The 26,393-nt window shown below is 39.4% G+C and overlaps 3 protein-coding genes across 5 annotated transcripts; all 3 read right to left on the minus strand.

Moving 5' to 3' along the window:
- Positions 1 to 198: 198 nt before the first annotated feature.
- get3 (guided entry of tail-anchored proteins factor 3, ATPase) lies at positions 199 to 9,606 on the minus strand. Its single transcript, XM_054780302.1, has 7 exons — positions 9,445 to 9,606; positions 5,973 to 6,120; positions 5,559 to 5,707; positions 2,824 to 2,974; positions 2,629 to 2,736; positions 1,766 to 1,963; positions 199 to 1,391 (listed from the first exon to the last, which is right to left on the minus strand). Exons 1-7 carry the CDS (start codon positions 9,582 to 9,584, stop codon positions 1,263 to 1,265), a joined length of 1,023 nt encoding a protein of 340 aa, XP_054636277.1. The 5' UTR covers positions 9,585 to 9,606; the 3' UTR covers positions 199 to 1,262.
- A 365-nt stretch (positions 9,607 to 9,971) lies between these two features.
- On the minus strand, positions 9,972 to 11,426 carry LOC129183091 (noggin-like). Its single transcript, XM_054779943.1, has one exon. The coding sequence runs from the start codon at positions 11,108 to 11,110 to the stop codon at positions 10,217 to 10,219; it is 894 nt and encodes a 297-aa protein (XP_054635918.1). The 5' UTR covers positions 11,111 to 11,426; the 3' UTR covers positions 9,972 to 10,216.
- A 602-nt stretch (positions 11,427 to 12,028) lies between these two features.
- LOC129183090 (target of Myb1 membrane trafficking protein-like) lies at positions 12,029 to 24,725 on the minus strand. Of its 3 annotated transcripts, none has more exons than XM_054779941.1 (15): positions 24,527 to 24,725; positions 19,815 to 19,899; positions 19,500 to 19,578; positions 19,196 to 19,345; positions 18,898 to 19,032; positions 18,638 to 18,781; positions 17,219 to 17,335; positions 16,844 to 16,977; positions 16,721 to 16,763; positions 16,500 to 16,632; positions 14,785 to 14,848; positions 14,198 to 14,273; positions 13,789 to 13,845; positions 13,653 to 13,692; positions 12,029 to 13,556 (listed from the first exon to the last, which is right to left on the minus strand). In XM_054779941.1, exons 1-15 carry the CDS (start codon positions 24,597 to 24,599, stop codon positions 13,411 to 13,413), a joined length of 1,476 nt encoding a protein of 491 aa, XP_054635916.1. In that variant the 5' UTR covers positions 24,600 to 24,725; the 3' UTR covers positions 12,029 to 13,410. The 3 variants fall into 3 exon arrangements, with proteins under 3 accessions (XP_054635916.1, XP_054635915.1, XP_054635917.1); XM_054779940.1 differs by having other exon boundaries at positions 14,785 to 14,851; XM_054779942.1 differs by lacking the exon at positions 19,815 to 19,899 and having other exon boundaries at positions 14,785 to 14,851; positions 24,527 to 24,672.
- Between the last annotated feature and the right edge of the window lie 1,668 nt (positions 24,726 to 26,393).

The raw sequence follows: 26,393 nt of genomic DNA on the forward strand, positions 1-26,393 counted from the left end.
CCATTTTAATTTCTGCATCCCCACAGTGACGTTTTGCTGCAGAATCTAAATGTGAAAGGTCAACTGCAGCTCCACGTTTTGTCCAAGTCAATCCATTGGCTTCCTGGTTGGTGTGTGTGTATGTGTATACTTCTGCACAGCCACAAAGTTGAGGTGGGCACTATTTGGCACATCAAATTAAAAGAACACAAAAGCCTCTCAAGTTGAAGTAGGTTTATTTAATTAACATTTGCAGCATCATTTAAAAGGATGTTCATAGAAAACAGAATTTTCACTCAAACATTCACTGACAAAAGGGTTCACTTTAGATTGACTGATCAGTACCCATCATCAGATAATCTGCGTACAATTCATAACAATGCACTTACTTCATGAAGCTGGACGTGTATGTACCTTTATGTTCTCAGAATGAGCTCAGCAAGACAAAATATTCAACAGTTAAGAGATGGAGCCTCGCGGTGTAAGCCCAGCAGACCTTATGAAAAATACCGACTCCCTTTAGCCTTTTGGATCATATATAGATCATTAAGTTCAGTGTGTAATTCTTGATAGCGTAACACCCTGTGTTCACCAAGGATCACATATGATAGAAAACGCCATCAAATTTGTAAATATGATATTAAAATCATAACGTACAGTGACATTTTAAATATTTCAGGTTGCATTGTGGTGACATTGATAGTGGCACTGAGAGAGGGTGTCATCATCAAATAAGGCAAACTTGTCTGAACACTGGACATTTTCATTAAATTTTGTGATCAACCGGAAATAAAATCTTAACTGCTCTGTCCTGCTCGTCCCTGTAATGTGGACTGTTTTGACGGAGGGAAATATGTAAAAAAATGACAGGTGAGTTTATTTTTTTTTAAAGGCTGACAAATTTTGTACTGACACAATGACACTGCAGTGATCTGGGCTGCCAGAAATGGGAGTTAGAATAAGACAAATACCAAACCAGGACAATTTAAAAGCCGTTTGTAGAATAAGAAGCACCGTTACTGGAAACTGAGGACGATGCTCAAGTTGGAGGAAAGGAGTTAGGAAAGTTAGTTAAATATTTTAAAGTGAAATCGTACAATTGCTATGGCGGAAGGAGCGTTGAATGTGAGAGGACAGCAAGGCAGCACCAAACTCAAGCGTGTCTGCCTCACACGATCTGGTTTGCACAATGGGTTTAGTATTACTGGGGGTGAGATGCCTGTTGGGCGGCGTGGTCTTTGGGCTCAGGGAGTGGTGTAGCTGTGGTCCCGCATGGAAGAGAATTACTTGTTTGGTGGTTTGTAGGGTTCCAGAAGCTGCTTAGAGAAAGTGTTGACCTTGTCTGCACCTCGAACTTCATGGGGTAGCAGCGGCAATTTAACTATGTGGAAATCTTCATAAAGATCCTCCATCTGATGGAAACACACACACACACACACACTTACTATTTCTACTGTTTTTTTAAGTTAGCAGCTTTTTCAAATTTCTACTCTAGTGAGGTCCAATGCAAAAAAAAATAATGCTCAGTACTGACTCACTGCCATATGTCCATCACTATTGTAGTTTGCAGTCATGTAGAACTGCACAGCAATGTGCTTTTGCAGTGTTTGTTTTCAAATAAAAATAACACACCTCTGACAGACAATGAACACTGCATTAAAAGCAGACATTTTAACCCAGATAGGTATGGATACTTTATTAATCATGTGAGGGAAATCAATGAGCCCTATTGATTATGTATGTGTACCTACACAACAATGAGCACACTGAAAACAAAAACACTTACCTGATCCAAATACTTGGACTGAATTTTGTGTCGTGCCTCGCACATTTTACATGGCCTCTCGGCGTCTGGGAAAACAAGCTGATTGACAATGATGTTGTGTGTATCGATGCGGCACTTTGCCAGTTCCTGGATCAGCCTCTCTGTCTCATACAGGGACAGGAACTCAGCAATACACACACAGATAAAGGTGGTCTGCTCCTGTTGGAGGCAGAATAGACAATTAAATGGGAGTGTGCATATGGTACAGTGGATCCCCGCACATTCACGATTCGGCATGCATGGCCTCGTAAATTTACAGATTTTTGGTTAAATAAATGTTAAATATTTTAGTCCTTCAAAATAGGCATTTTTCCCCCCAGAAAAAACATAAAAACATCTCTTTCACACTAAGCCAGTTATAATTGGTAAATATGTGATAATACAGGTACAATGTACAGCATACATATATCACAGTTAAGAAATGTCTTTATGCTTCACTGATGTTATTTCATCAAGTGTTGAGATTTCACACTGTGCTCGGCTCCCTGCAGTGATCCCATAGCCTGCACATTAATATTGTACAATGCTGTGTATGCAAAAAAAATAATAGGAGCGTAACAGTGACTATAGTGTCATTTCAGGTCTACAGGGCTCTAATAATGGTAAAAAAAAAAACATAATGAGACAGTAATAAAAATGATTTCTATGCTCTTAACCACAAAAATATTCAGTTTATTAATACTGAATCCTACTTCATGGCAATTCATTTATTGCATTTGGGTCTGGAACCAATTAACCACAATAGACGGATGGCTGTATTTTCAAATGAAATGTTGTAGTCTTATGACTAGCGTTCTTCATTATCACCTTGTCATGTGACTTACAGGATCTTTGAACTGCTCACTAACTGAACGGATGACTGGCAGAGTCTCCTCCAGCTTGGATGCCAGCTGGTCTGCATTCATGTCACCCAGGCCGAGCATGTTGCACATCTATGAACAACAGAGGAAATATCAAAGAGATGACATCACAGACACATTGTGTGGGACCATCTTCAACCAAATGAGTGCTGTCTTCACCTGGGAGATGAATGGACTGATCTGGTTCTTGATCTGCATGAGTCTGCCCAGGCCTCGTTCCACAATGGTGGGAAAGTTAAGCAGGCGCAGCGTGTGGCCAGTAGGAGCAGTGTCAAAGACAACCACTGAGAAGTTCATTCCTTTCACTAACCTGAGTTTCAGGGGAGAAGCAAAGTATAGTGATTTATTTTTTTGGCTATTACTTTTTTTAAAGAGTTGAAAGAACATTTTGTCGACTTCTGTTCTAAACTCCTGTTTCAGTGCATATTGAACAGAATAATGCTGCCTGGAGTTGCCACAGTGTGGATGTGGCCCATCTTTCCGTAGCTGGTGTAATGTTAGTCTTCTTCAGACCGCAACCTAACTGAGTCAGAATCAACAGCGCCTCTGCTGCTTGCAGCCACATTGTGCACCCCATTTGGCCTCGACTGCTTCAAGACACTATTAATCGAAAATCAATTTTGGGCAGGTGTGGGGAGAGGTGTCAACTACGTAACAGTTTAACAATGTCCCTTCCGAGCGAGACAGCATGTCATTTGATAATTGAATAAACATAATAAAAGTAACACGATACAGCCGTGTTGAAAGGAGCAATAATAATTTGGGACACTTTTCTCTGGAAATTATTTGAAAAAATGCTACCATATGCCAATGCCATCAAAACCATGACACAACATTGCGTCTGTGTAGGCTCTCAGTCGTACAGGAGTTGTCCATCGAGGAAAAGGCTTCTTGAGACGTCATCTGTACTTCTGTGTAGAAGGTGTCGGACGTTTCGCTCCTCATCCGAAGAGCTTCGTCAGCAAACTAATAAGTGCTGGTAGCATAGGCCTTAAATACAGTAAGAGTGGGCGGAATTGGTGTGCCAACACCCTCCTCCTATTGGTTCGTTACACTAAGCCTGGGCGGAGCAGTGGTATAATCCTATCCTGTTATTCACACCTACGATAAAAGGGAAGTGTCGCTCCCTGAATTGGGTATGAACGACTCTGATACTGGCTTGTTAGCATCTATTGTTCTGGCTCGGCCCTGCCTTCACCTCATTTGCAAGACTAAGAGCTGTGGGTTTTGGTCTCAGTAACCTGCTGAACACAGGGTCCAAATTAAACCTCAAACCACCATTCCGATTCAATGATGGGTTCTGCTGTTTGACAAAAATAGCTTCCTTTACTCCTCTTTCAAACCATCTGTTTTCTTTGGCCAAAATCTTAACCTCGCTGTCCTGAAAAGAGTGATTGGTAGCTTTCAGGTGTAGATGTACTGCTGATTGAGGACCACTAGCATTGTCCCTGCGATGTTGATAAAGCCTTTTTTGGAGCATTTGCTTAGTTTCCCCAATGTAGTGCTCTTTGCATTCCTCATCTTTACAGTGGATGGAATAGACCACATTGCTCTGTTTCTGGTTTGGAGCCTTGTCTTTAGGATGCACCAATTTTTGTCTCAGGGTATTTACTGGTTTGAAATAGGTAGGAATTTTGTGTTGCCATAAGATCCTCTGGAGTTTTTCGGAGACCCCCGCTACATAAGGGACTACCACTCCTCTCCTTTTTGCTTCTGTGGGCTTTTGGGTTTCTTTCCCTACTCTCTTCTTTTGACATTTGTTAAAAGCCCACCGTGGGTACCCACAGGTTGAGAGCGCTCTCTGGACATGTTGTGTCTCCTTTTTCTTTCCCTCAGCACTAGTTGGTATTTGTTCCGCTCTATGTTGGAGGGTCCTAATAACCCCTAGTTTATGTTGTAGTGGATGGTTTGATTCAAAAAGCAGGTATTGGTCAGTGTGTGTGGCCTTTCTAAAGACCTCTGTAAGTAGCTGTCTGTCCTTTCCTATAATTACCTTGCAGTCTAAGAAGGCTAGTTGGTTTTCTTTAGTGTCCTACCTATTTCAAACCAGTAAATACCCTGAGACAAAAATTGGTGCATCCTAAAGACAAGGCTCCAAACCAGAAACAGAGCAATGTGGTCTATTCCATCCACTGTAAAGATGAGGAATGCAAAGAGCACTACATTGGGGAAACTAAGCAAATGCTCCAAAAAAGGCTTTATCAACATCGCAGGGACAATGCTAGTGGTCCTCAATCAGCAGTACATCTACACCTGAAAGCTACCAATCACTCTTTTCAGGACAGCGAGGTTAAGATTTTGGCCAAAGAAAACAGATGGTTTGAAAGAGGAGTAAAGGAAGCTATTTTTGTCAAACAACAGAACCCATCATTGAATCGGAATGGTGGTTTGAGGTTTAATTTGGACCCTGTGTTCAGCAGGTTACTGAGACCAAAACCCACAGCTCTTAGTCTTGCAAATGAGGTGAAGGCAGGGCCGAGCCAGAACAATAGATGCTAACAAGCCAGTATCAGAGTCGTTCATACCCAATTCAGGGAGCGACACTTCCCTTTTATCGTAGGTGTGAATAACAGGATAGGATTATACCACTGCTCCGCCCAGGCTTAGTGTAACGAACCAATAGGAGGAGGGTGTTGGCACACCAATTCCGCCCACTCTTACTGTATTTAAGGCCTATGCTACCAGCACTTATTAGTTTGCTGACGAAGCTCTTCGGATGAGGAGCGAAACGTCCGACACCTTCTACACAGAAGTACAGATGACGTCTCAAGAAGCCTTTTCCTCCATGACTCAACATTCTACATGAGCAACAGTAGGATAGAAAACTGTTTTGAATATTGGATGCAAATTACTTAAGACTTTACGACTTTAGCTAATTAATGTGACCGTCTCACCTCATGACCTCTGCATAGCTCATTGCTTCATCGATGCCAGGGAAGGCACTCATGGCCTCCTGCATCATCTTCTTGCCCATGCTGAGCATGTTGTCTTCCTCAAAGAACTCATCAGGCAGCTCTGCCACACCCAAGCTAGGATCAATTTCCTACAGTCACACAAATACAAACACACTGATGATATCACAATGTAGCATTTGTTAACACCCACCTCAGGCCATTCATTTTGCTAAATGATGGTTTGTGTTTGGAAAATGCAAAAAAAAGTCATATGACTGAAAAGGTCCTTTAAAAGACAAGGCAAATGTATTTTTTAATAAAGCGTGTACATTTTTAAGACACTCTAATTTACATCTTTAAACACCTCCTATCTTATATTACTTGCATATTTTCACATACAAAGTGCAGACTTACCATAGCAAAGAGGTTGTCATAGCCCTTGACCTTTGTGGGCACCTTTGAGAATTTCTGATCAAAAGCGTCAGAGATGTTATGGGCAGGATCAGTAGAAATTATGAGGACACTCTCTCTTACAGCAGCCAGTTGGACAGCCAAGCTACAGCTGGAAAACAAAATAGGACAAGATATTAGACGTTATTAGGGGTGAAACGATTCCTCGAGTAATTAGAGTACCTCAGTTACAAAAAATGATAGAGGAATTTTCTCTGCATCGTCACGTGCGCTTAGGTCACCAACGTGCTTATTTCACCCACGCAGAGGAAGAAGTAGATGTTTTCTTGGAGGAGCGGGAAGATGGAAGAGACCAGGGAGAACGACAATGACGACGAAAGAAGGAAAATAACATTTTTTTAAAAGACAGAAAATGTCTAAAGTGTTGGAGCATTTCAGACTAAACAGCAAGTTGAACACTGTGACGTGTATCCATTCTAACACGGCACTTACATATCCAAACAGCACATCTTATATGCTGCAGCATTTCCGAAGACACCCACAATGACGCAGAACATCCAAGACAAGGCAAAATTAACATAGCGCAAATCAACGAGATAAACAATAACGTACCTTACTAAAACTATGTTAGCCGTGTGGAGGGTTAGTTTCTCTTAATTATGACTACTGTGTGACTACTTTATTTTTTCTGTGCAAAAAGACAGCGCTGAAAGTTAAGAAGATACAGCTCACTAATCAGTAGTTGCGAGGTGTACTTCAAAGCAAGTTTAGTGAGTTAGCGAGTTCTGTTAAGTCGAAAGCCAAGCTTGCCTGTACTACAAAGGTGGCTCTCTAAACGTGGCTAGATCACCATGGTAACTTGGGTTTAGCTCCAAGTTGTGTCCAGAGTTTCATCCTAAAATAGGCTATAAAAGTGCCGCTGTTTCACTGTGTAACTCATTCGGAGTTGGCTAACCTGGGAACAACGGACCTGGGCAGCACTACGACACGAGCGGCTTCTTCGAGATCACACTGATCTGCAAGTATTCTTTGATTAAATTCACTATAAGAGACATAGATTTTCAGCAGAGGGAATACACTACATTTGCTCACTTTTTGAGCCGAGCGTCTGGAATAAAGTGCAATATGAAATATTTGGGTCAGTGCTAGCAGACTTATATGTCACGGCAGTCCTTGCGTGAGTACTTAGCCCGTTGGTCTTCTTATATAACAATATTTGCTGGAGGAAAAAGCACCATGAGACATCAAATAGAAAAAAACTTGTCACAAAGGAAAACTCACAAAACACGTCACCTAGTGGTCACCAAGAGTTACAGCATGTGAAACACACTATAATTGACTTCAGTCAAAAATGAAAACATAACATATTGACATAACATAACATGACATATTTCAAAAGATGGAAAAAACAGGTGTTATTCCTGTTTGGGTTTTTTTTAATGGGTAAGTGTTAATATTTAAAAGTTGCACAATGTTTTGAAATTTAAACATGTAATAATCAGTTTTTGCAAGTTTTGAACTCTCTATAATAATTGCTTGCTCCTCTTGTGTAAAACACACCAGCAGGGATCACTCCACTTTTGCATGGAAATAGACTATGACGACATCAAACTCACCCTTTTATGTGAACGTGCACTCAGCACAAAACCGAGAACTGAATTTGACAAAAGACGCTGATAACCACTGTTGCGGTACCGTTTAACTCTGTTTTGGTCATTTAGGTTTTGTTTTGCCTGCGACCCTAGTGAGGATAAGCGGCATGCAAAATGGATGGATGGAGTTTTTTTTTTTTTAAGCTGCATCATGAGCACAAAACCCAGGTATGTTGAGCCACTTTCGCAGTACATGCCTCTAGTCATTTGTAGCAGACAATACAGTGTAATGGAACAAGGAAGTTTGTGTGTCTCACTCATTTGGTTGAGACTAATGTGGTCCACTAGAGTAGCTGTTTTCATTTTAGTTTGAACACTGCAAAAACTCAAAATCTTACAAGGAATAGTTGTCTTATTTTTAGTCAGCCTGTATAAATTGAGGGTTTATAAATGCACAGCCATCAACATACTGTAATACAATCACGGAAAAAAATATTAGAACACCCTTTTTTCTTCAGTTTATTGATCCATTTTAATGCCTGGTACAACTAAAGGCACATTTGTTTGAACAAATATAACGATGATAACAAATATAGCTCATAAGAGTTTAATTTAAGAGCTGATATCTAGCAACTTCCATTGTTTTCTCGATAATAACCAAGATCACTTCAGTTCTTGCAAAAAAATCTAACTCGTATGAGCAATTTTTGTTGTCATCGTTATATTTGTCCAAACAAAGGTACCTTTAATTGTATCAGGCATTAATATGAACAAGAAATTGAAGAAACAAGGGTGGTGTAATAGTTTGCATGACTGTATGTAATTTTGTCTTAGTAATGTCAATTAGCTATTTCTCTCCTTTTTCAGTAAATCAGACTGGGATGGATAAATTAATCGTCAAAGCACCATTATGTAGGCCATCAGACCAAAGAAAATAGTTTGTTCGTATATACAATGAATTTAACAAATAAAACAGTTGATTACCTAAAAAATGAAACCAGTTGGTTATTTTCTTTTTTATGGCATTTATAATTACTCTTTAACCAAGGAAAAATATGCTTTATCCAATTATTTGATTAATGAAAGGAATTTTCAGTAGAAAACTCGATTACTAAAATAATCAATAGCTGCAACCTTAGACATATTAATCCATATAATAAGGCAACGCAGGATAATGGAAAAACGTGTTTTGCAAACCGGCCATTCTCGAGGTCTGCAGTAAATCGTGTACCTGAATTCTCAAACACACATCAAGTGAGGAAATTGCACACATTTTTTGCATAAAACACATAAATTTCGTATGCAAATAAATTTTCAAGACAATAATATTGTTAAATAACCACATTTTTGCGCATTATTATTATTATAGGAGGTATAATTTTAGTAAATACAGCTTTTGCGTTTGATCCCATAACAGTGTTGGTATACCTAATGAAGTGTCCAGTTTAACCCATTGGCATCGTCATTTTAAAGCAAATGACATATTAGCAAGCGGGACTACATTTAGTTGTAAAACGCTGGTTCGTAAAATATAAACAGGAAACGTTGCCTCTCAGAAGAGAAACCTTTATGTTATGCGACAAGGCAGCTGTTCAGGACACAAGTAATGTGTCAGTGGGCTGACGCTGGGCCAGCTTAACAGCATGCTAACCGGCCCCGCATAGAGGCAGTTGGGGACAATTACAGAAAAACACTTTTGGATTTTAATGTAGAGTAACATGTTCCAACATAGCTATATTATGGAAAGTAACATGACAATATTTAATGGTCAAGATCTACGTTAGGAAACGCCGAATGCTGATTGGAAACTCGCTATGCTAGCTAGCAACGTATGCTGTTGTGACTGGAGCTTGAAGGGCTAATGAGCGTATTCTTTTACTTACCTACATGTCGTTTTACCTACACCACCTTTTCCGCCTACAAATATCCACTTTAAAGATTTCTGCTCGATGATATTCTTCAATGTTGGTTCTAAAGGCTCTACGTCAGGCGCATCTTCAAACTCGTCTTCCAACGCTGCCATCTTGTGTGTGTTTGCTGTCGTAAAGCTCTGGTGGGATGAACCGACTCTGATGCCTTCAGGGATCCTCGAATTTTTTACTTCTAGCATAATTGCACTCGCAATGTAACGATGAAATTTAATTACTGTACTATTTCGTTTAAAGGCTTGATCGTAACTTTCAAGTCAACATACACAGTAGGCCACTCTTTCTTTGTTGCTTTATTGACAATAAAAGCCTTTGAATGCTGCCTTGAGTGTCTTTATTTGGAGTTTTAAAAGTGATTCATTAAAAAGGCAACAAACAGCTCTCAAAAATACTATTCATCCAAGTATCGTTATCCCTTTACAGGTAAGCCGTTATCACAAAAAAAGGGAGACCATACATGTTAAAGGATTTTGCTCATTTAATTAAATGTGAAAAAACATTGTCACACACGATCAATTTCCAAAGACAATTTTTTCATATTAGAGATGAGAGGGGAAAGCAAGCCTCTAGAATGTTCACACTTTAGATTTGTTCTAAAGTAGCACAAGGTGAATTATTCTGATTTTTTTTATTTATTATTTGCAAAAATCTGTGAGCTCATTCAAGACTAATGATTGCAAATGTGTATCTAAGAGTGATATTGGAACTACTAATGAAAAAAAACCAATCATTGACATGAACATCTACAAGCTGTGACCACAGGGTAGGGCACCACCATCCATAAACACCTTCTCAATTCCTCACTGGTTCCCATCAACATGCTGACATCAGACCTGTCAGTCTTAAAGCGTTTTGACTCGTCTTCCCTGATTTTCAAGCAATGCCAAGCCAGAATCTTAATGTGTGCTATCTGAGCTCTCACGCATACCATCCCAGTAGGAAAGGAGCAGCTTTGCACTCTGTCTGACTTGTCACAATCGGTCTGCCGCAGCCAACGTGGCCAGAACGCCGGGCCTAGATCCACCCACTGGGAACACAATCCACATGTGGCTGAGTGCACCAGCGAGGCTCGGACCGAGGTGGCAACATCTGGAGGCAGAGTACTGAGGTCCACATCTGCAGCTTCCCTCTCCAACTTCTTCCTCTGACTTGCTGCCGCCTTCCTCAGCACTGCAGAAGCACTGACGTTGACATCTTCTCTGGAAGTGGTGTCATTTGGTAATTTGACAGGTAGGGAGTCACCTCTTGACAAAGCATTACAGCTACCTTTGTCTGTGCTGACCCCAGAGCTTCCAGATGGCGGACCAATAGACATCCAAAATGGGTCAAAAGAGGATCCCAAAATGCGAAGTAGGCGTGAAGGGCGATAATGTCTGGGTTTGGGCATGTAGATGTAGTCCTCTGCATTGGTCAGCAAGGCGTACGGACGAAGTGGCTGTGAGTAAGAAGGCAAACTGTCTCTCAACCAAAGCAACGGTGAATCCCCACCAGTGTGCTCCTGATCTTCAACACCAGTTGGGAGTTGATCCTTGGTGGACGTGTTGGAGATGGAAGCTGCAGGCACATGTAGGAGTGCACATACACACAGGCAGCAACGGAGATAGACATCACGACTGAGCATCGTCTTAGGTCTGAGTGGTCTTCAACAGATGAATGTTTCTTCTACTCCTACTTTTCTCTTTTGGACTTCTGCCTACTCCTCTGTCTTCCTATTATTGAGTGCCACAGGGACTTCATGTACCAAGACCCAGACATCCTTGAGTTCTTCAACAATAACAATAAAGGCTTATCTCACATAGACTAGGCTTATTATTGAGCATAGTCAGCAGACGGCTTAGCAAAAATCCGATGTTTAGACTATATTTCCATCAGAAGAAATACAATACACCTGAGAAATCACAATTTCTCTCTAAGCTATACTTGAGAACTGGAATAAGAAGACACCTTGCACTAAAGGAAAACATGCCTCAATGAGGATCATTTGGGCTTGCATTAGTTAAGACCTCCATAAAGACTTGTTATATCCGTTAGAAAACAAGGGAAATGTGCATTAATGTAGATATCACAAGGGTTTTCATTTTTAAAAAAGAAGCACAAAACATGACGGACCCATTTATTTTGCCTGTATAAAAGCTAGGCTCAAAGGCAAACAATGGTGATAAACTATTTTAAACAATCTGGAAACACTTTTTCATACTGAGATTTAAATCAAATGTTTGAATCAACATCATAATATTGCATTTAATAAATATGCACATAAAGTAAATAAACAGCAGAGTTATTACAGCAGTGGTGTAGTGCAGGTCTTACTATAAGCGGACATAAGTCTCCCAAGCAACACAGTTCAGTTCACAGTATGGGTTTCAATTTTTTTTTGCATTTGTACTGTCAGATGTGGTCAGAGGTACCAAAACAATGCATTTGTAATGCACCGTCGCAGACTAAATCCCAACCAGGAAATTCTAAATAATTATGACAGTGTATATGTCTGAAGTTGAGTTCCATAACAGTTATTCAGCAAAACTAATTTAATTTCTTAAACATTATAATTTCATCAAAATTAAAGAAATATTAGATTAGATTGTTACAATTCTTGGCAGATGTTGAGAAGTCCAGTACTAATGTGTGAACCAAATAAAAGTGTGATCAGCATTTTATGCACAAAACAGATGAGCCAAGACACAAGAAGAAGACAACGTTGGAAGTCCTTAAATCAGTACATTTACTTGCAGGTGGATGAATATAGGTGGATGCTAAGGGCGCCATGGCCTCCGAGGGGTGCCAAAAAATCAGGGAAGAATAACCTTCTTTTAAATTGTTATTTTTTACTTTGTTTTTGTATATACCTTGGTTAGCGTCATTAATTTGCTCCAGAAGGTCCAATTCTAACCAAAACGGACACTAACCGAATCAATTTTTCCCAGAAGAAATAATGTAAATCCAATTCATCCGTTCCAGAAAGCCAAAAATATTAACACAAAACACGTTTTTATAGTTTTACAATAACACGCAGTAAAACAATTCCAAATGCATACAACTACATATAAATTCCAAATGAAAGACTTCTAAGCATCTTCCTGTTTTGCCATGAGTAATGAATTCAAGAAATATCTCATGACAAAACAGGAAAATTGTATCCGTGTTGCGTCTCGCTGCCATATCATGTCTATAGAAACACTCACATCAAGAATCACGTCTTCAGTGAAGATGAAAAGTAACCTTAAATAATCATCTACTCTTTTACTTTGCCATTTTATATGCATTTATCATTTTTTTATGCATGTAAAACAATAAAAGCGTGTTTTTTGTGAACATTTTTGAGAGTCAACCACTGATGACATCATAGACGGGCTATGTAGCTGACTTCCAGTTCCGGCTGCCTTTCTATAACTTAGCAAACTAGCTTCTTTGTCGGAACATAAAGATGTTTTGTGATAAAAATACATTAAGAACACAATTGGACTCAGAAGAAGATGAGAGCGTCTTCATCACGTACACAAGAATGCACAGGCGACAGTGCGCAGGGATACGTCAGGAGGCAAATATAATGCTGAGCGATTTGTGAGGTCTGATTTTTTTGTGGAGGCATTTTTGTGATGCAAATGTATTACTCTTTTGAACGCATATCGTTTTGAGAAGCCAAACTCTTTACTTAAATGACCCCCAGCAACTAATGTCACGGATCTCCGACCAGATCTAGACTCAAAGGACCAATTGGGGGGGTAAGTCACCGTTGGTGTACTATACTGCTGATGGGAACTAAATACAACTTCATGTCAAAAAATCTGAACTATCCCTTTAAAACTGATGTTCCAAATTGCATTGTGTCAAGCTGAACTGAACTGCTTGGTGGAAACATTAGAGGCCATGTACCTGTATGTGCTTGTAGGTATATATCAGTCTGAGCGCTTGCCTCTAAGTCTAGAGTGAAAAAAGCTGGTCATGTGATCTGTCCTGTTGCCTTGTTGACTGCGTCGTCAGTCTAGAGGTGGGGGGCAATGTGCCACAGGTCGTACGGTTACCCTGGTCTGACGATTTTGCCCGATCCTCTAAAAATTGATCCAACTCTGGAAACAACAGTCAAGAGAGTAAGCTTCATTACACAGAAAAGAGAAGTGAAAGCTCAAAAAAGATAATGTTTATACAGAAAGATAGAGGTGCACCTTCACTGGAGACGCCCTCACTGACAGCGGACTGGTCTTGCTGCATTTTCAGACCAAAGAAAACACAAAGACCGAAGATTATGTGATATTTAAAATATCTGTGATGATACTGGTCTTAAGAAATGAAGGATCTCACCATATCACATGACCATTTATCCCCATTGTTCTGCAGTGTGTTTTTCACTTGCATCGTCTAGCAGGATAATAAAAAAAAGAGAAGTTACCTTTTTACTCATGTGTTTACTCCCCTGTTTTTCATGAAATGTTACTTTTGGCTCTGGTGCTCCCCCTGTAGTTGTGAAGTGAAATTTACATTTCAGCTATTGTTCTAAATCCAAAATAAAGTATTTTTTGTTGACTGACAAAGACAGACGAAGGCAATGAATGTATTTGCTTGTCATTTAAGTGTGCAACACGTTCACTGTAACAATGTTTGCGCTAATGCTAATCCAACAACAGGGGGATTGGGGGCACGTTCACCAACAGTTTAGATCGTCATCATTTCAAGTAAAATTAGGATAAAAGTATATCCTGTATGTACATACACTTCTTGTGACCTGCAACCTTGAGTCCAAGGCCCCAGCAAGGCCCTCGACAGCTCCTGGATCCTCATACCTGACACTGTGCAAACAAAATATTCACTTTGTAGTCCATAAAGCATGAATAATTCCATAGGAAAGCACACATACATGATGCGCAATCATAACGATCGTGCACAGTTATTGTAGATACTAGAATTTAGAATGTTACCCGAGACCTGATGTGTGTATTGTACTCTCTTTTACAGAGAGATCCAGCAAAATTGTTGCACCATAAACGTAACAAACGGCACACTGTTTATCCTAGCGAAGGTGGAATATTGCCGCAACTGCGGGCCCTTTCACACAGTGACACTGCATCCTTTGTTGGACGGTGTCATTGCTTTCAACACAACAGGGCAGGAGAAGTGAGTCAGTGTGAATGTGTCAAAATCACACCACAGCATTTCCCTAATACACACATCCACACCTCTGATACTATGCTCAAGGCAGAATTTCCAGGTCAACATTGTCCCAATAGAACAGCTACACAAAAGCAAAAAAAGAGAATTAAGGTAGTGAAAAAGGGGATAGTGTCTGCTATCGCTACTCACCTTTTTCTCTGCTCTGCTAAGGATCTGCCTCGGGTTTGGGCAAACATGTCAAACTCTTCCTCTTCTTCTAAAACAGACAGAAGTTTTTTGACCGCTGAATAACTTTACAAGCCAAAAATAAGAATCAAAATATCTTATTCTCCTATGCTGGGCCCTCATTTACCGTTCATTCAATTAAGGGATCATTTAAAAGGCACAGGAAGCGTTTGCAGTTAATTTGCTAAGAGGGCAATACCAGTAGTTAATAATATTGACCTTTTTCACAATATTCAAAGATGTTTTAATTAGCCGTACGCTATAAACATTTAACCGATTAAGAAATTCTTAAAAACATTCTTGAAATATTTTATCGTGTCTGTAATATATCGTTTTCACTTTTGTAATTGAACTACTGGAATGAATTACCAGTAAATATTCCACAATATTAAAATTTATTGAGATACACCTGTTACATTGACATGATATGAACTTAAGAAAAGTCCACGTGGGGTTCAAGAAACGTTCTTAACATGCTGAATTTTACACCTGTGTTCTTAAGTCCATTTTATGTTGAATTCTGAAATCTGCATAAACCCCTCCACAACGCACCCCAACCCCTGACAAGCGACAGAGCCAAGAAGACAGAGCATGGACACACTCCTCTGTCGCCTGGCAAACCTCGCCTTCCTGGTGAAACAAGCATGGATGTCCAAAGTGTGGCACATGGGCCATGGGAAATAAAATGAACAACCCAGCGAAAGTGGAAAAATAGAACAAAACGGCATGATGTAACTAGAAAAAACTGAAATGTTGATACAAATAATTAATAAAAACACAAAAATTTATCTTAAGATAATATAACATTGTTTTTTTTCATTATAATTGTTTTTTGTATTAGAAATACCAAAGGACAGCTGGACAGCCCTGTGGCTTAAATCAAGTAGATAAGAATGAAACAATGAGCTGACATTGTTCAACTACAAGTTGAAACTATTAATGCTGACACCCCTATTGAAAAGCCAGCATTTAAAGAAATGCTGCAAAGGTTCGACAGACAGAAAGAATTGCCATGAAAAAAATACATGCCACAACCACCAATTCCACAACTTTACAAACTTAAATATGACTTATTAAAGGAAATACTGCATTATTCTGATATGTATTACTATATATTATCATAATAGTGGCTTATCTGGTCTCAAAAAATGTTGACAATAATATTGTTGAGCATCAGTTTGTGGGACAACAAACATTTCAAAACACATCGCCATTGTTTTGTGACTCTGTAAAATAAAAACGTTTCTGTGTCCAGTCACATTTTTTATTGTACTTTAATTAATGTTAAAATGTCATCTTGTCTCATTCTTGTGGACCCAATCTCATGCATCGTCTCGTCTCGTGACTACTGTCTCGTGGCACCCCTAGTAGTAAGTAATTAGTAGTGCTTGTAGGCACAGCAGTGGTACCAGGAGGATGCCGGTTCATTGTGCGTGTTATTGCTTGTTCCTAGTTTCCTAAGGCTAACCAGGTACTTCCATGTACCCCTCGTGTATTCTACTACACAGGTTATTTGTACTCTGAGTTTTCGGTCTTTGTTGCTTGCCTTTATACTGTATTTATTAATAAAGGACTTTACTGCAACGTGGGGTAAACCTTAATCAGATACTAGCAGATGACAACAAATATTCCAATGGCATTGTTATTAGCAATAGCGTACATCAAACACTTATACTGACTGTGGTTGGCTGACTCCCTCTGACTGGCCGGTGTGTTGGCTTCAGGTTGGCTGGTTGTTGTGATGACAGCAGGCTGGGTCAACGTTGAAGGCTCTAGGCTAAGGTCAATGAGGTTCGGGCTGCTGACAGAACTCTGATGGGAGAATGACACAAAGGACTGCATGCTTAGAGTTTTAATGACAAATAAATTAGTACAGCACCAAAAAATTAAAATTTCTCACTTGTTCACCATTTGTAGTTTGTGCCTTGTTAAGCCTGTCAAACCTAAAATAAATAATGTGAGAATATGATTGTATTAGTCCTTTAATAAATAGAATAGTTGAAGTGGCTGCCACATACTGTACCTCTCATAGCGGATGAAAGCATTGTTGAGGTCATCATTAACCACAAGAAGCTCCTCAATGAGTCCTTCATCCAGCAACTGTGGGATGAGGTCCACCACCCGAGTCTGCATGTTCTTACATACTGAGTACAGTTGCTGTTTGGACAGGGGATGGCAGTAGGATTTACCATCTGTGTTCATGGTATCAAATTCATCCGCAGAAATTATGTTAAACATTTCCCAGAATGCCTTGAAAATGCAATGAGTAGCAAAGAGTAGCAAATGCTTAAAGTGGCATTGTACTGTCCTGACACCAGCAACCTCTGTGCAACTCCTCATGTGTAAATACTGTTATTCATTGAACAAGTACACCCCCAAAATGCACATGCACACACACCTGTAGCAGTTCTGTATCATCCTGCTGGTTCTGTCCTGGTTTAAGCTCATTCAGCATTTCGGACATTACAGTGAGGTTTCCCTTAACCAGTGCCAGCTCTCTTTGCAGCTTCTCTTTCTGGAAAGGACATTTTCAAAATAAACCCACAACATTTGAAAGTGACAACAGTAAGAAATCTAACATTCTTCCTTTTCTTCCCCATGAATGTTGATTAATAATACAATATTGCACATCAATAGTGCCAGTGCAACATTACACACTAAACCATTTCCTTAAAACCAAAATGATTTCAACACTGACCTGAAAGAAATGAGGGATCAGAAAACAAATGAACTGAAAAGAACAGTACAAACATATATCGAAATATAAGGGATGTCAGTGGATTAAAATATTTAATCTCAATCACATCCATAGTTAACTCGTAATTAATCACAATTAATGGCAGATAGAAAAAAGCTTTTATCTATAATAAGTTTACCTTTGAAAGTTCATTTTAAAGTTTTTAATACACTTATCAACATGAGACTGGATAATATGTGTTTGCTTCATGGACATTTTTGTTTTGTAAACGTTCTGGGTTTTTTTTTTCAAACAGCCCAACACAAATAGACCTCAATGTATAAAAAACAAACACAATGTACTGTATAAGAAGTAGACATTGGTAAAGTAAACTGTCCATCACTCAAATGTCATTCTCTTCAAGCAAAGGATCTAACAATACAATGACTAACAATACAAATCAAGGTTTGCAAAAATACCCACCGACTAAGTGAAATGAAAACACACCGTAGGACATGAAACAGGACATGAGCACGTTAGCCGCACGTCAAAAGAACATTCAAGGGAATTTCCGTTAACTCGTCATTAGCGTTGGGCATCGAGTCTCGAGTGTCGGGACCGGGAATAACATTCTGATGAACCCGGGATTGTTCAAATGTTTTTATTCCGATTCATAGTTCCAATGCTGACTTCACCGAACGGAAGAAATAGCCGCGAACTCCGACAAAGAAGAAGCTGGCGAGCACCAGCGAAGAAGAAGCATCTAAAAGTTTTTTAAAAAAGCGCCGGCTCAGTGCAACATTTGCAACACAGTGATATCATGCAAAGAAGGGTGCACGACCAACATGACTAATGTTCTTAGATATACAGTATATATGTATATACTGTATATATATTCACAAAAATACCTAAAAATTTGTAAATAAATGCCACTGACCACTATGTGAGGAAACATGGTATATAGATACAAACTGTGTGTAATGTATTCTTAGTTATGCCAATGCCAACACTGATGGCTTGGTGCACTAATTCTGAAAAAGCGTACACACAAATACACATTTATACACTATATAAAATACTGGATGAGCCTCCCGTCAATCCTGGTCTTAGTCTTGTTTTTCCGTATTTAAAAAGTGTTACCTGCTCTGCAGAGAGGGTACCAGGTCGCTCACTGGGCGGCGATACAGGCGAAGAATTGTGAGTGGGAGAAATGGAAGGAGTTTGTGATTGTAACTGACGGGGAGGACCATCCGTTGCCTCAGGTGTCTCATTTTCTGGGACGGTCTGAAATATTAAGTCAAAGGATGTGAACACAAAGATTCAGTATATGTGTGTATAAATATACTGTCCAGACATGATGCATTTTATTTGCTTTATTTACACCTGATGGATGGGCTCACCCTGCTGGGAGTGTGAATGGGGGATAGAGCATCCAGGTCTGTCATGGGAAACTCCAAACCTCGCCTCCTTAGGTCGTCGTAAACATACACCACCCCCGCAAGGGAAGGGGAAGTACGAAAAGCATCAGCCCATGACTGAGAAAAGCACAGAAAACCCTCAGACGTAACAAAGCCTACATTCACAAATAACTGGAATACGTGAATCACAACAAAAAAAAGAGACCATTTGTCCTGCGGTGTTTTTGTATTTACAACAAATGTACCACTGCAGGAATGATAACAGTGAAATGAACCATACCTGTATGAGACTGAGCACCCTGTCATGCAGGGCAGTGGGTGGGTTATATTTGGGTAAAATGGCACGCACTAAAACCCCTTCAACAAAGTCCCGCGACGCCACAAGGACATGGAAGCGGTGGCCACAGTTCTTCACACATGACTCAAGAACCTGCATGACACAGCGACACAGACTGAACCCCCAAAGAACAAAGCTACTTAAAAATATTACTTTATTTATTTAAGACATCTGTGTATGCACACTGTAGACTCAGCACAAATTTATAAAATACAACATAACAAAACCTATGCAGATAAATACTCACAGTAAGGGCCAACATGATTTCTCTGAAGTTCTTGTTACCTACAATTCTCTTCTTAATGGCTTTGACTGCATCTCTTGGCCTGGGAACACAACCTTAATTTTTAATTTGCATTTTTAGATGACACATATACTGTTCTGTGTAAAGCGTAAAAGCAGGGGTAAATAGTCAACTATGAATAAACTGAGTGTGAAGAAAAGGGTTTGTTGTAGCTTGGTTTCATTAAAACACTGTGTCTTCCTCACAAGACTCGTTTCTACAGGGCTTTTTTTGTTTTGCATCAGACAATAAAATAAGGACAAATGACATTATTCCTACCCTTCATCTGTCTCATTGATGATGTCGCATATCTCCATGTTGAGCCCCCAGTCCTCTGACTGCTGACTGCCACTGGTCGCTCGCTCTACAACAATTAAGCGATGTAGACTGAAACTGTAAAGACTTCTACCAAGACCACTTGAACGTTAATCATTATGTACATGAAACACTGCAAATAAATGTGATTTCTGAAAATATGCCTTACATTTGTCTGCATTTCAAGACAATTCCATTTTAGTGAATGAAAATGTGGAAAAAAAGACGTTGCTATGAATAACCAACTGTACGCATTTAATTGTCAAAATAAACAACAAATACACAGTCAGGAGGTTCCGGGTTTGAATCTCGGTTCAGACTTCTCTGTGTGGAATTTTCTTCTTCCGCATGCCCTTATATGGGTTTTTCTTCGCCCTCAGTCTAAAAGCATGCACATTAGGCAAAATGAAGGATTTAAATTGTCTATAGGTGTGAATATGAGTGTGAATGCTCGTTTGTCTACATGTGTCCTGTGATAAACTGGTGACCACCCAAAGTCACCTGGGATAGGCTCCAGCTCATCCATGAGCATGAACACGATAAATGCTATGCTGGTATGCTGTCAGGATATGATTCATTAGAGACAGATGACATGATCATCTCTAGGTAGAATATATTTATATTAGATCTGACTGAAAAGGCTTGTTGTCCCTCAAATTAAAGGACACAGTCAGTAATCACACCGTGATCCTGACTAAAACACAGAAACCTCTACCCGTTTATTATGTAACCAAAGCACCTAGCAACTTAACAATTGAGCAATCGGAGCCAGCTTTCTCCAGCCCTCACGGGTTCCTCGTAATCTCCTTCATTCCTTCCACCCCCCACACTTCTCAATCCCATTTACTCTCTTTACCCTTGTTGCATCTACTCCCCCATTCGACTTCCACTTCCCAGCTTTGTGCACTTCATGTGACTGTCAGCTGCTTGTGTTTGCCTCAGAAGGAGCTGAAGGCGCACTGACATTTATGTGTGAGAAAATGAGCGAATGACATTAGAGGGAGGAAGGGTTGAGTGGTGCGTGCAACACTCTGTCACTAATTGAGTGGGCAGATAACACTTTATATTTCCAAGGACGTGAAGACAATCATCGCACGGCCAGAAGCACATATTTCTTGTATGAATGGACACAACCCTTACTGTATGATTGCACTCATTTTTGCACTCTTTTCTAACTTTTCCGCTCTCCTTGTCAGACTTTCTACAAGATGTTGGCGTGTGTTTGTAGGAGTTTGTTGCCAATGAATCCATTTGTGAGCTCAGAGGTCACTGATATAGAACCCGAGCAGTGGCTCATAATCCCTTTTCTAGTTTACAAGGTGTTTAATGATCTTTTACCTCCAAATGCATTCAAACAGTGTTATTGCTTTGTGCACTAGGGCATATTCAAAAAACTCTTCCAAAGTTAGAAGCATGAAATTGTCGAAAATGCCTTGGTAAATAAAAGAAATCAGCTGACATGTCTCATTGCTACGCGTTGTACAGCGACATGCGGTGAGGTTCAATGGCTGGTGAGGCCCTTTGGCGTTTCTTTTAGGTTAATACAAGTTACTCCATAAAAGGATAAAAAAAGAGAATAATTTACTTTGGTTAAGATAAATGTTTTCAAATGATTCTTCTTAGTCCCATTTTTTTTTTTTTAACTGAAAAACATTTGTGTCCTTACCTTTTATCTGTATGTTAAGTACATGCACCCTATGTAAAAGTTTGGGTATATGGTATAATCCTCCATCTTGGCAATCTAATTCATTAATTCATTAAGCAGAGAATAAAAATATCTTGAATGCATGACTTGATTTTCTGCTTGCTAGTGCTGTTTTTCCTCTATGGAAGTACAGCAGTGACAAGCACCTTTTAGCTCATGCACACCTGACCCCTTGAGGGTGCAGCGGTACTGCAGGTGCCTACCATGTGACATTTCTATTTATTGTCCGATTGGCAAGAATAAGGATGTCATACGTACATTCAAGAAATTACGCAGGCTGTAGAAAATCATGATGTGTAATAAATGTTTCTGCAACATTATATTATTGGCGGCCGCACGGTGGTCGAGTGGTTAGCATGTTGGCCACACAGTCAGGAGATCGGGAAGACCTGGGTTCGACCTGGGCATTTCTATGTGGAGTTTGCATGTTCTCCCCGTGCGTGCGTGGGTTTTCTCCGGGTACTCCGGTTTCCTCCCACATTCCAAAAACATGCATGTTAGGTTAATTGGCGACTCTAAATTGTCCATAAGTATGAATGTGAGTGTGAATGGTTGTTTGTCTATATGTGCCCTGCGATTGGCTGGTGACCAGTCCAGGGTGTACCCTGCCTGTCGTCTGAAGTCAGCTTGGATATGCTCCAGCATGCCCCTGCAACCCTAATGAGGATAAGCGGCATAGAAAATGAATGGATGAATGGATATTATTGGCGACATGCTGACAAACAACAAAATGTCCACTTTTAATGTAATTTCCAAATAGAAAGATAAACGAACACACATGAAATGAACGCATTAACAGCTCCAAATGAACTGAAAATTTAAATCAAGCTAAAAGATATTTGCCTAACATTTGAATCCCACGTTAACTGTGTTATTATGAGCAATGTGGGGTTTACTTCAAAGACGCCGCCACGTAATTAAAGTAGAATTCCCATGTTTTGAGTGTACATGTATTTTCCAAGCATAGTTAAGCGCAGCAAATAGTACTTCCACTTATGTTAGTGAGTGGTAAGAAGATCCACTTATTGTTTTTCTTTGTTTTTCTGTTTATTTAGACCACATAATAAAAACATTGTAATATTCAGAGTGTCCTTGAATGCGCCGCGTGGTAGTCTAGTGACAATGACTAAGTGTCGTTCCGAGGCTGAACGGACTAAAGGCGTGTTTGTGAGTTGGACATAAATGTACTGTATGGTGTTGGAATTGCACTGCTGCTGATGCGTTCAGTTTAGACTAAAATGATAAAAGACTGTGTGACTGTGGGGATGCTACACTGTGCCTCCGTCTGTCATCATAACAGACGTGTGGCTTTGTCATGGTGCGCATGCGTTTATTACACTAAAAATTTTAACGTAATTCACCTACCTCCCCTGACCGCAGGTCACTGGTGTCGTAAGACTAAATTGTGTTCTTGAAATGTGGCTGTCATGGAGCTATGTGTGATGAGCACATACTACCTACTCTCTACAATACACAAATGCATTTTAGTAAAATGCATTCTATTAAAATAGATTAAATGTGACAGTTTCATGGTTTAAAGGCTGAAATGCCAAAAAAAAAAATAATCATATTGTTAGTTTTATTTCATTTATTATCAAATTTAGCCTCACCCCAAATCACATCATCTACACAATACCAAAAAAAACATTTGTGCAGGCTCACTGAGTTAATAGTCATAATCGACGGTGATTTTAAACTTAATAAACAAATCAACGCCATTGTAAAATCCAGTTTTTATCATCTTCGGCTTTTATCCAAAGTTAAATCGTTTTTATCTTTGCGACATTTCGAACAAGCCATGCACGCTTTTATTTAGTCATGTCTGGACTACTGAAATGCGCTTTACTCTGGAATAAACCACAAATTGCTCTCTCGTTTACAGTTAGTCCAGAACTCTGCAGCACGGCTTTTAACAGGAACCAAACAGAGGGAGCATATTATCCCAACTTTAGCCTCCCTGCACTAGTTGCCTGTGTGTTTTAGAATTGATTTTAAGATTTTATTGTTTGTTTTTAAGGCTTTGAATGGTCTGGCCCCTCAGTATATCTCGGACCCCATCCAAATTTACACTCCAGAGTGCACATTGAGGTCCGAAGGCCAGCTCCAACTGGTGGTGCCTAAGACGAGACTTTAGTCCAGGGGAGACCGGGCCTTTTCCGTAGTTGGCCCAAAACTGTGGAACACTCTCCCCACTCATGTAAAAACAGCCCCCACAATTGAAAGCTTTAAGTCTCGTCTTAAAACCCACTTTTATTCTCTGTTTTTTAACTCGGCGTGAGTCGTGTGGTTCTCTGTGTCTTTTATTCTTTTTTAGTTTTAAATGGTTTTATTTATTTTAGTTTTTAATTTAATTTAATTTATTTATATTTATTTTTTTGCTAATTATTGTATTTATTGCTTTTATTCTTTTTACTTCTTGTTTCAAATATTTTACTGTTCTAAGTGTCTGTTTTTATTTGATCTTTTAGTTTTTACTGTAGTCATTTGTACTTTTACTTATTATTTATGGTTTTACTAGTCTGTGCAGCACTTTGGAAAGAGTGTTTATAAAATGAGCTATATAAATAAAGTGGATTGGATTAAAGATTTTTTTTTTATATGTACAGTAATACGTACACGTTCTGAATCGTCTGAGTCGCCCCCTGCTGGCGATGGCAAATAATGCATACACGATGACTGCACATCTGCAAAAGGTTGACTTTCAAGGTGAAGAGTCTCCATTTAAGACATGAATAAAACATGAAAACTCCTATTTTAACACTGACTAGTAGTGTTGGTTGTCACTTTAACACAAAGCAGCCTCTGGAAGATTGTAAAGGAAGTAATGCCTGCCTCCGTTGTGTGCTTGGCTTCTTAACTTCCAGATGTCAAATGTGGGTAAAATATCACATGTAGCACCTTAAGTCAATAGCGCACAACTTTACTATGAGTGCTGTGAATTAAGGAACCGCATCGCCCTTGTGCAACTTACCGATTCTCTGACCAACAGGTGTTGAAAAGGCGTTTCCGATGAGAAACTCCATCTTCTCCCCGAGCGAAAACATCCTGTTTAGTTGGCAGCGAACGTCAAATCCAAAACGAACGTTTAGAAGTCTACTCAAATAGTCAACACAGTAACGCAGTGTTGCCTTCTGCTCTGCTGCTTCTTGCCTCAGAGCGCAGACAGTCACGTGAACGAACACACACACACACACCCACACACGCGCGCGCGGACACAGGAAGTGTGTGAAGAATATCCTGTAAATGCGGAAGTAAATGATGGAACAAATGGTATACTGATGCAATGCTGAGCTATTGTTGGAAATGCCAAGCACTTGAATCTGAAATCCACATTTTAATAGTGTTTGAGTTTTTCATACGTCGCACACAACTACCTACGCATTTGTCTTTAGCGCCATCTAGTGCCTATTTCAAAGCTAACAGTGTTAAAATGAGCTGACGTATTTTTTGTCAAACTACTCTGTCTTGACATTACAATAGTGAATTGGAAATGTCCCGGGAACACTACAAATTAGAAAATTTTACTGACAGAAACAACAATTGATATTGATATAATGTTAAGACATAATATATATATATATATTATATAACACATAATATATATTGCTGACTCATAAATTCGTCAACACTGGAGGAATAAAATGACCTCTTATAGAATACCACTTCCTGTGTATTTTGTGACGCAGGATTTGAATTTGAATTTTTGCATAATTTCCACCAGATGGCAGCATTAAATATCGTACCGTGTAAGACGCCTCAGTGTACGTACGGGGGGGGGGGGGGGGGGGGGGGGGGGGGGGTCATGGTTATTTCTGCATTGCAGTTAATGTTGGATAATTGGATGTTGGGTAATTTTAATCGGGCAGTCATAATTTAGGGATTCTTATGAGGTGAGATGAATATGAATGCAACAATATTCATTCATTCATTAAAAATAATCTAAGCAAAAAAAACCCAACAACAACCTTAGATCAGTGTGCAAAAGGGTATTTTGAATGGTAAGTTTAGCTATAAAGCCCTGGCAGATGGCTCTCTTTACAAAGGTATTTGCAGGGCTCCAGAGTGCGACTAAATGGTCGCATTTTGCGACCTAAATATGACACATTGGGAGCGAATTTTCATCTACTCGTGCACGTGAGACCAGATAAATGTACGTGTTCCATATTGAGTTGATCAGGAACGTCCCTTATTACGGTGAGAATAAAAGTTGCACGCTGAAAGACGTCGTTGAAGTCGCCAGACTAAGAAAGTGTGATAAAGTGTGTATACAAGAGTGTGTTTGTGTTTGTGTATGTCTCTGTAAAAGAGTGTTTGTAAATGAAGTATAAGTTATAGGCTGACTGCAGTACAGTATATGGGCGCAGTCCTAGTTCTGTAAACTACTGACTGTTACTGAGCACTCTATTTTTTTGTAAGTTGCCACATTTATTTTTTAACACCCTTTTTTCATTTAACATAGTTGTTGGGTGTTTTTGCAAAACCGTTATTTGTAATGTTAGTCACAATTCTATTGAGATTATTTGCTTGAAGGCTATGATATTTGAGTGATGGACAGCTTACAGATGTCTACTTGTTACATTGTGTTTGCTTTTTATACATTCAGGTCCATTTTGTGTTGAGCTGTTTAAAAAAAATAAACAAAAATTTGAATAAAGCAAACATATTATGCAGTCTTCAATGATCTTTCAATGGTACACTTATAGATAAAAACTTCTATCTGTAATTAATTGCAATTAATTATGAGTTAACTATGAACAACATTAGATTAATTGCGATTAAATATTTAGATTGACAGCCCTAAGATACAGTATACTGTATATACTGTGGTGTGAAAAAGT

Source organism: Dunckerocampus dactyliophorus, chromosome 6 (genome assembly GCF_027744805.1).
Source record: "Dunckerocampus dactyliophorus isolate RoL2022-P2 chromosome 6, RoL_Ddac_1.1, whole genome shotgun sequence".
In the NCBI taxonomy this organism is placed as follows: Eukaryota; Metazoa; Chordata; class Actinopteri; order Syngnathiformes; family Syngnathidae; genus Dunckerocampus; species Dunckerocampus dactyliophorus.

What these genes read in the sequence shown, in the direction of transcription:
- LOC129183091 (XM_054779943.1), bottom strand. Translation starts at nt 11,110, where the DNA reads ATGCTCAGTCGTGATGTCTATCTCCGTTGCTGCCTGTGTGTATGTGCA.
- LOC129183090 (XM_054779940.1), bottom strand. Translation starts at nt 24,599, where the DNA reads ATGTTTTCGCTCGGGGAGAAGATGGAGTTTCTCATCGGAAACGCCTTT. An exon ending in ATGATACAGAACTGCTACAG is followed by an intron (nt 16,978 to 17,218) that starts GTGTGTGTGCAT and finishes CTGTCCAAACAG; the next exon opens with CAACTGTACTCAGTATGTAA. An exon ending in GAGGGAGTCAGCCAACCACA is followed by an intron (nt 14,852 to 16,499) that starts GTCAGTATAAGT and finishes TGTCTGTTTTAG; the next exon opens with AAGAAGAGGAAGAGTTTGAC.
- get3 (XM_054780302.1), bottom strand. Translation starts at nt 9,584, where the DNA reads ATGGCAGCGTTGGAAGACGAGTTTGAAGATGCGCCTGACGTAGAGCCT. An exon ending in ATGACAACCTCTTTGCTATG is followed by an intron (nt 5,708 to 5,972) that starts GTAAGTCTGCAC and finishes GTGTGACTGTAG; the next exon opens with GAAATTGATCCTAGCTTGGG. An exon ending in AGTCCAAGTATTTGGATCAG is followed by an intron (nt 1,392 to 1,765) that starts GTAAGTGTTTTT and finishes TGTTTCCATCAG; the next exon opens with ATGGAGGATCTTTATGAAGA.